Genomic DNA, 18,269 nt, shown 5'->3' on the forward strand with positions numbered 1-18,269 from the left:
TGGGGTGTGTAGTCGCGAGCATTGTTCTTCAAAGAATAAACCCGGTTCTCTAATGAAAACTTAAAATGATCGTCTCTGAGGCTAATTGTATATCTTTAAGAATGTTTGAACAGCAAGTAACTTGAATATATTTACAAAGATGGCAGTCGCGCTTCCATATACAACACAACGTTAGCAACAAACTTTGGAAATGTGCTACGCGTTCGCTCTATTTCGTCCTCCTTTCGAGAGCCCGTTCTGAACTCTCTCGGGGCAACTAATAAAGACACATGCACGGTATCCACTACGCCATCAATCATAATTTTTGTGAAGTAGGAAAGCACCCTCTACGTCATTATTATTTCTGCGGATAAGGCAGGTACCCGCTACACATCTGTAAAGTATTATGTGCACTTTGTTGATGGTGCATGTGGCTGATGACGATGAAGAATGATGTCTGAGTAGTTTGCAGTGCGTGGGAGGCATTAAACCACACACTCGGTGCACAAATAGCAATGTGTGATGACTGGTTGCTGTATTACTCTTCTGCCACGCTATATTACATAGGTTATCGCGCTTCCTTGCCCGATATGACGCCTGCTTAGGGTATTTTTGAAAATGAGTTTCAAGCACTAGCGTGGCTCTGTAGCCACGCAGAGGGCCCGGATTGAAATCCCATTCGATCCTGGTATTTTAAATGCGAAGAATTTCTTAGCGAACCTCTGGCACTATCTATCTATCTATCTATCTATCTATCTATCTATCTATCTATCTATCTATCTATCTATCTATCTATCTATCTATCTATCTATCTATCTATCTATCTATCTATCTATCTATCTATCTATCTATCTATCTATCTATCTATCTATCTATCTATCTATCTATCTATCTATCTATCTATCTATCTATCTATCTATCTATCTATCTATCTATCTATCTATCTATCTATCATTGCTATACAAAAGGGAAACGGCACACCCCTCTATGCTAGGTATGGCAGCAACCTGCCTCTACAGTAAGCAGTATATGCAGAGCGACATGATAGGGGAGAAAAAAGAAGAAGCGGGTTCTCACGCAGTCGGCGGTGTCTGTAGTGGTTGACTGGGTGAGCAGCGAGCTCGCCGTGCCTGGCCAAGACGCGAGCTCTTCTGCAGGTGCCGAGGAGCGCCAGGGCGTTGGCCTCCGCCGGAAGGGCACGATCAAGGGCCAGCATGCACGCCGAGACAGAGGACACCGTGCTGCGGCAGCTGACGGAGGCCTTCGGAAACCGGAAGTACTTCCTCATCTCGGCGGGCGTGAGTGGCGCGAGACGCTTCAGCATTTGTTCGCGAAAATGTCTGTGCCCCATTAATATATGAAGGAAACGCTCCGGTACATACGTCGTGTGGTCGGACGAACGGTCACACGTCGTGGTACACCCGTCATGCGGTCACAGGAACTTCACTTCGCGTGTTTTTTTTTTTTTTAACCAGAGTCGCATTCTTAGGATACGTAGTGTACGTGTACGTCATTCCGTGTATGTGAAGTAGCGTACAAGGCAAGCACAGAGAAACGAACACAGGACACTACACTCGCTGTACTCACAGAGCTCGTGGATTGAACCGCTACATCGAAACATTTAGTATAACCACTGGCATGTGTAATAGCTCGAGATAACCACATCATGTCGGTATGGATCTATAATTTAAGTAGGCTCTAATATAAATGTCAGAAACGAAATTGCGCCAATATGATAATATTTGAAGACTGACCTAACGGAAGTACGTGCTCTGCTCAGGCCTAAATTGTCGCGTTTCAGTCCGTGAGTATTGTACATTGTACTTGTGCATATGTGTCTGACATATTTTCCGTTTACTTGAATCACTTAAACCATTTGTACTCAACAAGTATATCCCACATTGCAAATACACCTCATGGACTCATGAACAGTATCTGTGCTCTATTTTGGTTCAGAATGAGAGGTGTGCTTTGTGGCGGATGGCTGTGGGTACGTGCGGCTCCACTCATTCGGGCACTATAGGCTTTTCTCGTGACCGAGATACGAAGTATGTCGTGGCTTGTGAGACCTGAATTGAATGGAATTGAGTGTTCATTTTGATGTGTCCCACATGAGGAATGGCCGGAGTGAACGCTGCACTAAAGCAGCTTGACTGGCTCCCAGCCTACAAAGGGGCCGCATAAGCAATGAAACCAAAATTAAATCAAGAGATGCGATACAAAACATCCGGTGCGTTAATCCGCAACAATAAATAAATGGCAATTAGCAGAAAACCTAAAATTAGACAGAATACAAAATTGTTGTTTAAGAAATATATAAATAGGTCGCCGTTACTATGCAGGAGAATGTATGCGAGCGTGACCGAGTGATTCATTGCGTCGCGCCAAGTAGCGAGAGGTCGCACGTTCGAATCGCCGGTCACGCGTGTGGGAAGAAGTTTCTTCACGACGATCTTTTGATTGATTTACACACACACACACACACACACACACACACACACACACACACACACACACACACACACACACACACACACACACACACACACACACACACACACACACACACACACACACACACACACACACACACACACACACACACACACACAAACACACACACACACACACATACATACATACGTGTGTGTGTGTGAAAAAGACGTTTGTAACGCTTGTGAAAACGACGTTCGAAAAGCACAAGTTTTATTAACGTTTCGGCAGGTGGGCTTCCTTCGCCAGAGTGAATGATTGCAGAGGCCCTTACAGATGGCACATGCAACCATTCACACCGACGAAAGCAAGCCCACCGCCCGAAACACTAGTAAAATTTGTGTTTGGCGCATGTGTCGACGTCTTTTTCAGCTGCACTTTACACCGGATCAATTGAATTTCACACTTCCATATATATATATATATATATATATATATATATAATATGACGGCGAAACTGTCCATATAATAGCTTTCGCAATAATACCAGCGACAAATGGCCCTACGAATAGAGAAAGCGACGACACTACGCCCCCTAGTTCTCCTTCCTCCCTGTTACTGGATTACCACTAAGGAAATACGTTTTTAAACATGTTGAGTAGGACGATGCTAATGAACTTTGCATTCACTCCGTTACTCCTGGTTGCAGGTGACCTTTCTGCTGATGCTTGCCGCCTTGGTGACCGCCTCGAAGCACCTGAACAACGTGCGCAATCAGGCGGTAGACCCCCGGCGCCGGGTACCTTTCCGGCTCAAGCAGATCAACAGTCAAACCATGGCAGACGGCCTCCTGCAGGACCTCGCCCACTTCAACGAGGTTCTGGGACCACACCCTAAGGCAGGCGACAAGGTACCCTAACAAAAGTACGCCATATACCTTGGGCACGGCGGCCGGGTGAAGTTGGCGATGAATGTGCATCCCACTTTTCCACTAAGAATATATATACTTACTTAACTTCAGAATCCGTAATATAAAGACCTCTTCGATTCACTATACAATACAATGACATACATATTATTCTAAAATGTTGTCCTTGCAGCACGTTGCACATTCTTTAATTTGTAGTGCTAAAAAATTCAGGAACCCCTGTCCTACTGGGAAAATAGGTACAAGCGAAGCTTGGCGTGTGCGCTCCTGACGTGCTTCTTTCTTCCTTTCTTTCCTTCTTTCTTTATTTCTTTCCTTCTTTCTTCCTTCCTTTCTTTCTTTACTTTCTAACTCATTGTGCAATGCTGCCTCCTAACTGTTTTCTTCCTCCATGCCGGTAATCGCACCGTCATCCACATGTTTTGCAGCGCAACACTTCAGTTGCTGAAGACAACAAAGACGGCGATGTGGGCATATCCAGGCAAAAAAAAAATACTTAAACCAAGTGTCTGCACTCAACGCAGAACAACAACTTTTCGCAACATGTATTCCAGATATCTTAAAATTAGTTTGATGGTACAGTGAACTACATCGTTTGATGACCAAATATCGTCAATGGGTAAACTCACTCTGCAGAGGAAAGCCTAATGCGCTTTCCGAGATGATGGAGGTATAGGAGTGGACATGCTGAAATGCCAGCTGCGAGGTCTTCTTCAAAGTCGAAGGTTTTATGCTAACTGGAAGCGAACGAAGCTTACAGCAAAACTGCGGACATTTTTATCCCGCCATGATCCTTTACGGATCAAAGGTGGACCGATCAAGTTGCTATAGTTACATAAACAAGGCAGGAGTAATGATTCGTGCTTCAGTTGGGCGCTGCGACGAAACGCGCTTCGTGGCCACGTGCATTTTAATCCTATAATCTTAATGCACCACTGGACGCCACACAGCTCATTTCGATCAATATCGTTTTTTTCAAAAAATTACACCATCTCCCTCTAAAGGAAACCACGAGGGGATGCGGAGCAGCTTTGGGGGTGCGCACCAAGTTTCCGTTTACGTTAACTCGCCGTTTCCGTTAGTGTGTGCGGTTTGTATTTAGTGTTTGTGTTATCATTACGTAGCAAGCCCTGCGCTGCTGCTGCTCCGCGACGATCTCGATCTCGGCAGAGGTTGGAGTGCTGCTGCAACTGTCACCGACGTTGACGTTACAACTCATCTGAACGGGAGCGACGCGAGTATGACGGAAGCCGACCGAGCGCACGTGCTTATACACACAAGAAATGGGGGAGGGAGAGGAGAGAGTGGGTTACAGGCTGTATTTGGCTGGGGCGCGGCTGCATCACGTGGGAGGAGAGGCTGCGCCACGGCTGCAGCGCGGAGGAGGAAAGGAGAGAAGGCGACCGAACACCTGCGTAAAGGAGGAGAGTGGGAGAGAGAGTAGGCGCATGCGCAGTGGAGCGGGACGCCACCGTATGAAGCTCGCTCATAAGATGCTTCGCATCTAAAATGCTGGGATGGAACGCAGTTAAACCACCCTTGTCGGCGATAGCAGCAACTACCGCGGCAAGCATGCCGCGGCGGTGTGCCGCGCGTCGGCGCCCTCGCACGGCAAGCAGCGGAAGCAGTGGCGCACTGTGCACATTTTCTTCGTATGGCCAGCGTGAGAGTCACGTGAGGGCCACCGGCTCGCGGCTTTAGCCGATCGACAAAGAGGAGTGCGCGAGATGAGAACAACACTGCGCATGTCCTCTGCTATGACAATGCCCGTGCAAGGAGGCTCAGCTTCAAGGCCAAACACACGCGCAGGGATATTTTCTGGGTTTGTACCGGGAGGTGTAGAGCTATCCCCCTAATACGTTCCGTTTTTGCCGGCATTATTGTTCATTAGCACACGAACATCATTACGCGCGACGCACATAGAGGACCCTTCAAATCCATTCCCCCTTTCTCGGTCAACATGCACTGTTTTTTCAGCGAAGGTGTTCTGACGACTACATGTGATGCAGGAAACCCGCTCCAGGACGTCTCGTGGGAATGTAGAAACGTGCTCGAGATAAGCATTTGTGGCGTTTTTTTTTTCGAAATGGGCTAAATCCAGAAACCGAAACTAGCTCAAATATTGCTCCATTGGCAAGTACATTCTCTCAACCTTCCTCTAAAAGAGAGATCGGAACGAAATGAGTCAAAAAGCAACACCTACGTGTGCTCACAGGTCCCGTTTCAAAACGAAATTGAGCCAGATCCATGCGCTGTATGGATCGAAATGAGTCAAATCCAGTATGCCGATAGTAGAGCGCTTCGGCGATCACGTGATTCGGCGAACGTGGAAGCCTCCGTGTGATTTCCCGCCTAGCCTGACTACTCTGCCTGTTTTCTGGGTGTTTGTGTAAGTTTTTTTTTCCCCTTTCGGAGCTGGATTATCATGGATTCTGGTGGAAGTGAAGAGATCGGCGAGAGATCGGTCCCGAGACGTCGACGACATCGTGAACAGAAGCAATGTCGATGCCGACGATGTAAGAATGTGCCACTGCCCGAATTTCAATAAAGGTTTTTCAAGAATACCGCATTGAATTCCATGTCTCATTCCGAAATGAGCCAAATCCAAAGTTATCATGCTAATAATGGGGAAATCCGCTGCATATTTTTTAATTGATTGTGGCCAGAAACTTCCCCTAGCCGACATGTAAAACATATCATAGAATAGCTTTGCCAGCGTTGTATTTAGTTTGCATAGCAAATTTTTGCCGTTTTCTCAAATTCTCTTTGGATGGATTTGACCCATTTCGAAAAAGAAACGCCTCATTTGATCTAGGGCAAAGAAATCATATGACAGTGCAATGCTACTCGGCGGTAACCTGAGGAAAGTAACATGCTAACAGTAGCAATTTGCAGACCAGTCGATTCCGAATTGGCAACGCATTCAGCCAAGATATATGTTCTTCTCTGACTGTGCCTAGAAGACAATATATCCAGTTACGTGGATAACCATGTGCAGCACCACATTTTTCTGTATTTTACGTCTCCTTTACTTTGAAGAGTGAGTAAGAGCGACTAGACGAGGACGTAGAAAGAAAACAGAGAAGACTCTCCGTGGATGCAAAGCAACAAGCCCGCCAACGTGTTTTAGCCAAGTTCTTTTACGTTCCTCCATGTCACGTCGCGCTGTCAGTGGTGAGTATGTAAATGTGATTGTCCTATTCGTTTCTGAAACTATTGTCTGTGCGGGCTGGTTCCTCAAAAATGATAGTGTATCAGCCTGTCAAGCTATCAGTACCTATGAATCCGCTCCAACATTGGGCACTGAACACAGTTTAACAGCCAACCTCTATGCCTCGAACTACCTGAGTTCCATGCTCTTTAAATAAAGGGCCCTTCAAGACGTTCGGACATCTCATAAAGAACTACGACCACGGGAATAATCCCTCAGTGGCGGTCGTGTCTAGAAAGTATTGAATGGTTGCGTGGCTCGAAAATTTCGAGCAGAAAGCCATGCACCCTTGCTTTAGATAATAATAATAATAAAAATAATAATATGCTTCTACTACTACTACTACTACTGCTACTAATAATAATAATATGATGTGGTATCACGTGGCGTGACGTCACGCCTGCCAGACTTGCGCTCCAGCAGCTCAAGGTCATCGCGACGCGATTGATGACCTTGGGGAACATAGCGTAGTAGAGCCTTTGCTCAGAAATGTTGCAGCAGAACGCTCTCTAGACTGCGTCTTAGCCTTTCAATGTGCGACCAAAATGTGCAAGACCGCCTGTAGTGAGGGGCTCTTAAAAGATACCGAGACGCCACCGACACCTCGCAGATGTCGACGGAGGAGCCCGCCTGCAGGCATCCAGACTGCCATTGGGTGTCGCTTTACCTGAACAACCGCGAGCACAACACGGTAGACCCGTGCACCGATCTCTACGGGCACGCATGCAACCACCAGTGGCGCGGCAGTGGCGAGTACCCTTTCGGACCCCACTCCTTCCGGCAGCTGGCCGTGGGAACGATGGTAGCCAACCTGCACAACTACTTCAACCGAACCTCGAAGCAGACTTTCCAGGATCACCTCAAGGGACGCTTCCTACATCAGGTTTGTGGTACCGCACATTACAACCAGCGCAGACGGTAGTAGAAAGCCGTATTACTACCCGTAGTAGTCGTAGGTATAGCAGCATTTGTGGGTAATATAGTGGAGGCTGCTGTAGTAATTGTATTTATTGTTAGGCAAAAGGCGGTTGTGAGTAGCACCTGGGGTGACAACTCGTAATAACTAGCGGTAGCCATATTAGTATAGAATGAATATTGGTGGTAGTACTAGGAGTGCAGTAATTTCGTCTTAGCAGTGTAGCAATGTTCTTAATAGTAGTAAGTCGCGGTTGCGGTAAAGAGCACGGAATGTTCACTACGAACGTAATATTTTACTCCACTAATCTGCTTTCCTTAATAAAAGCAATAACAAAACACCCGAGCATGGAACATTCGCAATAAGGTATATTAGGTGCGTACAAGGCACTTGACGAAATAGCGCGTCGTGCATTGTTTTTTTTTCTTGATTTCTCAAACTTCCCTTATTTGGACTACATCATTCGTAGGAAGCTGGTATACGGATTCTCAGATTTACATGGCACTTAATTTTGACCGATAAAATCATTCCAACGATAAAATCCGATAAAATCATGCCAACGGACCCATATCTATTCTTCGAGTTGCAACAACAAATGATTGGAGAAGACGTGTACAGCCTCCGGCATTTGACCTACATCGCGTGCGCGTCCGCGGCTGCTCTGTGCCGGCGCCTTACAACCGTGATAATAAGCGAGACCGGCAGCAACGCGAGCGGAACTACTAAACAAACGCATGGTGTGTAATAGAGCACATATTGGGTCCCGTAAGAGCGCCTCTTTTGCGCTGTAACCTGTTTTTCTTGCACATAACCCTACGAAACTTAGGACCTGGTTAAACGGGTACGCTAACCTCGGTTACGACGAACCTCATTTAACCAAGTGAACTACAATTACCGCCGGCTGCACTTGACACCTGTTACACGGGAAAAGCTTCGCTTTGGTTCTGGCTGTCAAGCAGGTCACGTGAGAGTCGTAAAGTGGCTCGTTGGGCTCGTTGGTACATAATTCTGGCACGAACGACGACGCTCGTCGTCGTTAGTGTTCCGTCCGTTGTGCTCCTTTTCTTTTTTGAGCTGCAGTGTGCAAGAGCAGTCAGCTTCGCCAATAAAAATATAAATAGAAAGCTTGTTTTCACAAGTGTACTGGTAAATAAAATATTTTTTAGTTAAACTAATTCCGCCCTGTTTGCTCCTGCAATCACCGAGCGTATTCCTTCAAGTGTTTTGACAATATTTGACGTAAGTAAAGGCTAGTATCGCAGCTATAGGCGAAGTCACCTTGTGGTCAGTGCGAAAGCCAAGGCAATCCTTTGCTTGATACGTGTGATATCTTTATGTCTCGTAGTGATACCTGTGTGGCTTGTTTTGCTTGAATATTTCACGTATCAGCATCTTTGTTGTTGAGACTGACCAGTTGACGCGCTTCTGGGAAGAAGTTTCCGCCTCCTTTTGGAGCCAGTTCGCTTTCTACCGCCACCATGCATGCCGCCATTTTGTTAGTTAAACTGATTCTGTTACTAAGGAGCAACCACGGTTAGTGGAATAACTTAGGGTTTCCTCCTAACTTGGTGCAGCTACAGTTTGCGGCAACTGTGGTTCTTCGTAACTGAGGTTAGCGTGCCCGTATCTAGGGTGTTACTTCGGGGAATCGCGAGCTAACTACACTCTCTCGACCAGGTGTCTAACCTGTACATGGACTGCATCATCGAGTACAAGGGCAAGAACGAGGGCGAGACTCTCCAGGACGCTTTGAAAGACTTCCACATCCACGAGGCGAACCACGACGAGAACCTGACTAGTCTACTCGGCTCACTGGATCGAGAACTGCGCGTGTTTCCTTTTGTGACGGTGTCTCTAGCACCCGACACACTGCGTGTGAGCGTCACACCATCCACTACGCTGTTGAAAAGGTGAGATAGATCAAGTATCTTTAAAGGGGTCATGAACAACCCCTCGGGGTTGGTCAGAAAACACATCCCGTGGATAGCAAACACTGCTGATATCATTACAGCCAAATCTTACAGTCGTGCGTAGCAAAGAGTTTAGAGACGGAGCGGGAAGTTTCCGTTTTCTCAGGTGCCCCCTTTTCATAGAGATGCCTCTGCTCACTGATTTGGGAGCTGCCGGCACCTGCTATTTGACGTCGAACAGCAGGCAGCATGCTGTTGGGTAATAGCCGCCCTAAATCAAGAGTGACGTTCGCGTCAGATGCACTTCTTGTCACGGAGTACCGCCACGTGCCTAGCAGCGCGCTCCATTAGTTGTGCTAAAATTACACAGTAGCCCCACTCGCGCGCATGAATCACAGCGGGAGAGAGTGATCGTTACATCACGCACGCTCAACATCCCGACGCACGCTGACGTAATTGATTCCCCCGTGCCATCCCTCCCTTTTTAGCTTCCAGCGCTCTCGTTGGGACGAGAAAAGAGAGAAAGGGCCTAAAGTGCGCAACAAACCCATGTAACTTCTCTCGTTATTGGTGGATTCGAGAAATTTTTCCGGCAATCAATTCAGGAGGCAATAAACTTCCATACAGAGGTCATTCGAGTATTACTTTGAAAAGTGTTTCATGACCCTTTTAATAGCTAGCATTGCCTGAAGCGCATGCTAGCTGAAAGGACCGTCAATTTCCTTAAAGGGTAGTGGACAATGGGCAGAACAACGTGCTAGCATTCATAGAAACAAGATAAACTGTATTCTCCGTGTCACTGACGCATTCCTTACTGATGTGCTCACCACTGATATATGTTGGCTTCTCGACGCAGGTATTTCTTGTCAGCAGAACGGCCATCGGACGAGGACTACACGCGGATCCTGGCACAGGCCATGGCGCTCCTGAAGCCAGAGACGGACGTGCGCAAGCACGCGCAGAACGTGCACGACTTTGAACGAAGCTTACAGAGCTCCATAGCAGTCCTCGTGCGGGCTCAGAAACAGAGGTCCACGCCGGTGAGTATCTGCTCTTTGAGAGTTTTACAAAATTCGCGACGATAAGGCTGAGCAAACGTCTATTAAATAGAAAAGAAAACTCAGAACTAATAACAAAAAGGTATTAACACCAAAGCTAATAACACAATGTTAACACAAGGTCAACACAAGGAAACTACACAGTTCAACCAGTATTTGCACCAAAGCACACCAACGCCGTGGTGTGAGTGCAACTGAAAGCCACGGATTACGGTCGCCTGCAGTTTCTTTTACTGCCTGCTTTTGTTGCATTTTAACTCTTATCCACAGCGAAGCTATTGTAGGGCTCAGCCTGAAAACAGATTAGTGTCCGCATCGCATGTCACACTCCGTTTGCCAGATACACCCACAGATGGTGTAACTTCCTCGGCCGCGTACGAAGTAATAATAATAATAATAATAATAATAATAATAATAATAATAATAATAATAAATAATAATATAATAATAATAATAATAATAATAATGATAATAATAATATCTGGGGTTTAACGTCCCAAAAACCACGATATGATTATGAGAGACGCCGTAGTGGAGGGCTCCGGAAATTTTGACCACCTGGGGTTCTTTAACGTGCACCTAAATCTAAGTACACGGGCCACAAACATTTTATACTGTGCCGTAGCCGCACAGTATAACGGGGAAGGGCGGCTCGAACGTGAATGAGGCCTAAGGTCACTGTAGCAAAGGCGGGTGTGGAAGGGGCTGCCACAAGTCCTTTCCTGTGCATCTCTACTTTGCAGATGTCGCAATCGCAGACACCCACACAAAATCACAAAGTGTCAAAGAAAATCACAAGGAAAACACTCCGCTGTTCCTGCCGGTTTCACACTAAGTGAAACTGGGGCAGGTCTCCTTTTTTTCTTGTTACGCCAGTACTTTCCTTCTGTGCCGTATGAGGATAGTAATTTACATTTAATTGTTGAAGGTTAACGTCCCATAAGGGGTAATAATTCATCACAGTTGAAATATTGTGTTTCCTTTGCCTCCCTTTGACAGGCATTATTCCAGGAACGAACTGCTAGACTCGCTGCAGTTTGGAGCTGCCGTAATTGACCTAAAGGAAGGTTTCGGTTGGCTTCTACGTTTCGCTAGGCTCCCTTCACTTATGTGTCTGAACGATCACTATCGAACGCCCAGCCCGCGTTCTACGAACCATATCATTAACCAGGGGTCCCTTCCGCGTCTTGTTCGTCGCGTTCATTCGTCGACACTATCACGGGCTTAATGATATATCGGTCAGCTCGAGTCAAATTGGGCGTCGATGATTTCACCCCTACCTAGAAACACTCATTTCCATATGGCGCGGAACCGATCCATACGACTACCAGTAACGCCGCCGCTTCTCCGAAAGCGACAGTACACGTTCACGTACCTTAACGGCCACCGCATCGTAGGAGACAGCAAACACGTTTTCAGAGGCAGCGTGAAAGCTTCTTACACAAGGGGTTCTCGAAAAAAGCGAATGCTTTCCGGCACACCAGATATCTAAACGTTATTCTGAATGTTATTGAGTGAATTCTGCGTGGATAATTGTATTCGTGCTCACAACTCATAAGCTTGGTTTGAGTTTGCAAAAAGGCGTTCACAGCCTGTAGCCTCAAAATTCGCTAGCCTTCAGCGTGCGGGCGCCTGCAAGGAGTTGTTGTGCCAGTGTTATAAAGGCCTTTTTCTAAATATTTAAATTGTTAAGCACTCCTTGTTCCTGAAATCGTTTTTCGACGCCCCCTTTCTGACAATTTTCATGTTTCTTTTTCTCATCCTTTCACGCCTAATCAATGTAATAAAAGATGCGAAGGGCGGTTGTTGCGCACACCGGATCCACGTTACCAGACTATTTGACAGTGCACCTACGACGAAGTTATAATTTCCTTGACAGTTAATTTCAAGGAGCCGTGCACTCGGAACGACCCGCCTCACCCAAGTAATCCTTTAATATGGGGTTGTACGTTTAGCTCTCAGAAAAGACGAAAATTCTAGTGAATCTGATCTTTAATAGCGGGGATTGCGCGTGTCCCCCATGTTGAATGAAGCCCCCGGACAGCTCATCGTTCTTCAAATCGCAATTTGTCAACGTGCGCTTGCTTCATTTTACGTACTGTGAAAACATCAGCGTTTCCTGAGAAGTATTTCGTCCTTAGCGCACTGCGTCTTATTGCTTGTTCTGACACTCCCGTCACACCGTAAAACACTGGTGAAATATTGCTCTTTAAGTCATCACGCGAGCTTGCCTTAAGTCCGCTTCGGTGGTACAGTGTTTAAGTTTCTCGGCTGCTGACCTCAATGTCACGGCTTCATTCCCGGCTGCAGCGGTCGCACAACTATGGAGGCGAATTGATAGAGGCCCGTGTGCTGTGTGATATGGGCGCACGTAAAAGAACGCCAGGTGGTCGAAATATCTGGTGCCCTTCACTACGGCGTGCCTTATAATGGTATCGTGATATTGGTACGTAAAACACCTGGTAATATTAATCTGCTTGCCTGAGGAACCTCCACAAAAATGGGAAGTGCGCATACCTCCTAATGAGTTATTAGATAAAGCATCGTTAAATTGTGCTCCACACGGCTTGACCTGGATTCAAAGTGCATTAAAATGTTAAAAAGACAAATCGTAAATTATTACCCGTAAATCCCAAGTAACGCTGCAGGAAGTTTGATTTTATAAACAACCGATCGGAAGCATATATAATCTTGACTAAGAATTATTAATTGACGACATTGAATTGCATTCTTTGAATAAACGCAGCACAGTACTTGTTTTCATCTCGAATTTCGTCCTTGTGCTGCCTCGCGATCTAAGCACAGGTAATGGTGGAAATGTGCCTTAAATGGTGCCTAAAGGTGAGCAGTTATGGCAAGCGTTCGCGTGTTTTCTGACATCATTCTCAACGTATTGGCACGCGTAGCTCACACAGACTGCGTACGCCTGCAAGATTTGGCTGAGCTGTTGATTGTACTGTCTGATTGCCGCAAGATGTTTTTTTGTCGCCAAGCCTCAATGTGTAGTTCATGAGCCCTTTAAATCTTTGGTGTGCCGAAACAGCAGCAACAGGCTAGTTGTACACTAATCATAACAAGAAACGGTATGCTTATATGAATGCAGACCGGTCGAATGAACCACGGTAGCATAAATCATCATAAATCACTGAATTTACCACACACGTGTCTTAAGAACTGCGTTGTGCCGGCAACTACCTAAAATATTTGTACAAAAAAAAAAGAAAACATTCTCTCGAATACTTCACAACAATGCAATACGGCGCGTATCTACAGAAAATAACGTTCCTGTGAGGTCGTTATAAGCAATGTGTTGCGGAACCGGGTTGTTAGTCATTGACGTCAGTGAATGATTCATATGTTACCGGCCATTATTAGAGTGCTATAGACAGCAGGTTGGAGGGGCGGTTGTCAACGATGAAAGTGCTAGCTTCTTCTTTTGATTCTGCAAAATTTTTGCTAGGTACGTAAGCTCACTGCTCAAGTGGCCCATTAAAACTCCAGCTATTGGAAACTACACTATTCTTTCAACGTTTCCTGCAGGTTCTTGTTCAAAACTCTTGGGACGAGTACCACTCCTTCTGGAAGTGGGACGAGTACTTCAACTCGCTCATGGCCGAGCGGAGGGGCTTCCGCATGTCTCAATTGCTGGTCACGCCTCCGGACCTTCTTCAGCGACTCTCGACAGTCATCGGAGAGACGGACACGCGCACGCTGTTCGACTACATCCGCTTGCGGTTCGTCGTGTTGGTCGCTCCGTTCCTCTCCGAGGACTTCCGGTTCCTCCTTCCGCTTGGCCACGCGTACCACCAGGCCAAGGTTCCGGTCCGGTCCCTGGCTTGCCTTCACTCCATAGAGAACATTTACCCGTACGCCATGTGGTTCCTGGCGTCCACCGCGAACCAGATGAGCGTCGAGCCAGTCACGTGGAAGGAACAGCATAAGACTGTGCACGCCCTCACCGCGGCCTGCAAGAAAGTCCTACGAGACCACATTGCGGACGAAGACTGGATGATGCCCGCCGAGCTAGAGAACACCCTCTCGAAGATCAACGCCATGGGCGTGGTCACCGAACACGACTTGGAACAGGAGATGCCAACCTTGATCCGTTACTACTCCAGACTAGCGGTGCCGCTCGTGAGCCAGTCCCCATTCCAGGCGTTCCTCACTCTACAGCAGTCCAGCAGCCAATTGTATTGGACGTCGGGTGACGAGAACCTGGAGGTTGACACTAGAATCACGGCCAGCAGTTTGGTACCGGGATACGAGTACCGGGAGGCCAACAAGAGCGTGTGGATCTCGCCGGCAAGCGTGGCGCTTCTGACGGCAGTCAACGTGGCGCCCATCTTTCTGATGCCTTCCGTGCTTCCTTACATCATCATGGGATTGACGACGCCCGTCTACTCGGCGGCCGCGATGCGGGGATACATGCGGCATCGAGAGACGAACACCAAGTTGGCCAAAACGAGGCTGTGCGTCTTTGAGCAGTACTACGCCGGCATGACGGACCTGGTGAAGCAGGACGTGGCGCTGGACGTGGCCCGCAACAAGTTCGTCGAGTTCGGAGTGCTGATGACGCTGCTCTACGACGTCTTCCAGATATACAAGAACGTGACGACGACGATGACGCTGGGCGTGGGAGCCTACGCGGAGGACAACTCGACGGACACGGCGCTCGACCGGATGTTCCTGACGGCTTGGGCCCTTACCCAGTGCGACGAGACGGTACCGGCGTTTCAAGAGCGGGGAACGACGTTGTTGCCGATAGCCCGCGAGCACCTCGCGGCGCAGTCAAACGCGAGGGAACAGACGATGATACGTTTCATGGAGGTGCCACCACGACTACTCGTAGACATATCGGCGCAGAACTTCAGAAAGTTCACCAACATCTTTAACTGTCCGGCTGGCAGTGCCATGAACCCCGTATTACGCTGCAAGATGTTGTGAGCGCGGCTTGTGCTACTTGGTAGTGAGAAGAGGACAGGGCCGGCAAAATGAAAACAGGCCGTGAAAGAGGGGTGTTGTTAGTCATTTAACATTTTTACAGTGCTCTCTTCTTATCATGATGTGCCGTGTCGTCATAAAGTTGTTCCACTGTGAGCAGTCTTTAATGGTCCTAACGACTAGTCCTTTATAATATAGAGGTTCGGTACTCTAAAAAAAAGTCAATAATCATAAGTCATGTTTGTAGACCTCTATTTTGAAATATCTCATATCCGTATATGCACGCTTATGTCCTAGTAAAGCAAGCTCCTAGGGAGTATTAGAGACATCGCGTGCATTATTTCGCTGTCTTGATCATACCTTTCACAGTGTTACTGAATATAATCGGATAGAAATACAAAGGAGAATTCATAATTACCGAGCTGCCTGTGCAATATGGCGGCCTTTACGTGATTGCAGCTTCCTGAAATTCCTAAATTATTGCCGAGTTGTGACAAAATAGAGGTGGGAGAATCTTAACCAGAGGAGAGCCATATCGAATTCATCACAATTAGACAAAGAAACTGAAGCAGCCACAACTACAAAGGAGTTCATGCAAATCTGTGCATCTCGCTTGTACAACAAAGCGAGAGATGCCAGCATACGCATTGCCTGGGAGTAGCATTTCTATCTATATATTTGTTTAACTATTCATTCTCTGAACACTTTGTTTAATCTGTGAAGCTAGGAACTGTGGTCTTGATGACGGGTCAGACCTGGCATTGAAATTGTGCAGAATGCTGTCCTACACTGTGGTGGTCTGCAGCACCGTAATTACTCTGTCGGTTGAAAACTGCAAGTTGGACGAAACGGCTGGTGAACATGTTTGAAAGACAAAGATATTTTATGGTAGTTTGGAGCAGGAACACGTCGACTTCCTTGCATTTTTACTTCTCGTGAAAGTTATGTGCGGCTCTCTACAACGCCATAATGGAAATTTTCTTGTGTGACTGACTATCACTATGAATGTCACCGTGACTATCACCAAAACTATCACCAAAATACGACTTCCACCAGCTATAGATATTCAAACTTGTCGGACAATGAAACTCTACCTAAAGAAGGAATAAACAATAATCGTCAGACGCCCAAATCAAGTTGTCGTTTACGTCACATTACTGTTGTCTCTCTCGGAACAGGTTATCTACAAAAGGAAAACCTGGAAGGAAATGAGCGTGGCCATTGCGCGAAAGGGCCATGCTCATTTCCTTTACAGTTTCGACCGACCGAGCGTCCGTCGGTCCCTCCGCTCATCCATCGATCCATCCGTCCGTCCATCCATGAATCCTTCCATCTGTCCTTCCATGGACCCGTCCATCCATCCATCCATCCATCCATTCGTCCATTCATTCGTCCATCCATTCATCCATCCATTCATCCATGCGCAGCCATCAGATCTATTCCATTACTCCCGGTACTGATTTTGTCAATCGCTCTTTCTCTCTGCGGAAATGAGTGAACGAGTGAGAACGCGCGCGCGCGTGTGTGTGTGTGTGTGTGTGTGTGTGTGTGTGTGTGTGTGTGTGTGTGTGTGTGTGTGTGTGTGTGTGTGTGTGTGTGTGTGTGTGTGTGTGTGTGTGTGTGTGTGTGTGTGTGTGTGTGTGTGTGTGTGTGCACGTGCGTGTGTGTTTGTGCGTTTGCACTGCCGTGCACTGAAACGTTGAGCGCGCTGATATCTCTGGGGCATGCCCTAACAAAGTGTCTCAAGTATAGAATAAAAAAAAACTGCTTTAATGTGCCGGTGTCTCCTTCGGGCCTGCATTAGTACGTGTACTTCTCGAATCTTTCATCTAACTGAAGTAATGATGATCATTACCCGGGGTCAGCCATGGCCGCATCACGTACGGAACCGAGAACACTGTAGGACAGTGATTTTTGCGACAGGCGCTGAAAACCAGTCCTCGCTCAGCTCCATTACGACCACGGATACCGAAACATTCATTTTCCAGATGCGTTTGCACTCGTTGGCAGAGATTTCAGCGTTCACGTTAGTTGCGTACACACTGAGTCGAGGTATCATTTATACAGAAAATATGGCCCAGACTTCGCTTAATGTGTGGAAATACAGCGTCATGAAAGCGCCCGCGGAAACAAATCGGGGCGTCCACGTGCCGAGCTCATCGCATCTACTGCAATGTAAATGTGACTGGTAGCGAAGCTTCCATAGAAGCCTATACGTTTAGAAATTGGCGGCTCATCAGCTTCTCATGGGGCTTAGCGCCGTCTGTGTGAGGAAGGAACACTTCCGGCAGAACAAGAAATAAAGCACATGTGACGCATATCCTATAAACAAATCACGTCATTTTGTTGGACTAGCGGAAAATTTGATCTAAAAATTGTTTTCGTAGGCCCCTGATCGCTAAGGACTCGTGCTAAGGCGAGCCGGTGAGGCCATGATGAGTGAGTTTCAAGTCAATGCCAGCTAAACTAATACCGACTCATGAGTAGACAGTGGTGTTTAAGTGTACTGCCGTTTATGTCCCCTTGGTTTTACTAGGAAACTTATCCTTGCAACTTTTATTCGGTGTTCGTGGCATCTTGCGCAGATGGATTAAAGCAAGCAGCAGCGTACCTCTCACTTATGCAGCGTTGCCTACTTGCTTCGCACATACGTAGGTTCCTTGAAGTGCACGTTACTTGTGCGATCCAGTTCTAGCAAGAAGAAATGACGCCTAGTCACGCCATAATTGTGACATTTTAATATTATTCAAGGGTTACAATAATGCAATTTTACTACACTGCACACAATGAGCACCACGCGTGGTACTAAGTACAGAAATAGCGCGGACACTACGTGCCCAATGTTCTACCTTATGCTGTGGTAAATTACCGTTACGCGTATAGTGTATACATA

The 18,269-nt window shown here is 46.9% G+C and overlaps 1 protein-coding gene across 1 annotated transcript; it reads left to right on the top strand.

The window, feature by feature from the left end:
- Positions 1-1,070: 1,070 nt before the first annotated feature.
- On the top strand, positions 1,071-15,463 carry LOC119402029 (uncharacterized). Its single transcript, XM_037669094.2, has 6 exons — positions 1,071-1,277; positions 3,122-3,322; positions 7,162-7,434; positions 9,145-9,377; positions 10,234-10,417; positions 13,976-15,463. The coding sequence occupies exons 1-6, from the start codon at positions 1,194-1,196 to the stop codon at positions 15,377-15,379; spliced, it is 2,379 nt and encodes a 792-aa protein (XP_037525022.1). The 5' UTR covers positions 1,071-1,193; the 3' UTR covers positions 15,380-15,463.
- Positions 15,464-18,269: the final 2,806 nt, after the last annotated feature.

Source organism: Rhipicephalus sanguineus, chromosome 8, assembly GCF_013339695.2.
Source record: "Rhipicephalus sanguineus isolate Rsan-2018 chromosome 8, BIME_Rsan_1.4, whole genome shotgun sequence".
NCBI classification, from domain to species: domain Eukaryota; kingdom Metazoa; phylum Arthropoda; class Arachnida; order Ixodida; family Ixodidae; genus Rhipicephalus; species Rhipicephalus sanguineus.

Coding starts and splice junctions, on each gene's coding strand:
- LOC119402029 (XM_037669094.2), top strand. CDS start 1,194: ATGCACGCCGAGACAGAGGACACCGTGCTGCGGCAGCTGACGGAGGCC. Junction 9,378..10,233: donor TCCACTACGCTGTTGAAAAG/GTGAGATAGATC, acceptor TTCTCGACGCAG/GTATTTCTTGTCAGCAGAAC. Junction 10,418..13,975: donor AGAAACAGAGGTCCACGCCG/GTGAGTATCTGC, acceptor CGTTTCCTGCAG/GTTCTTGTTCAAAACTCTTG.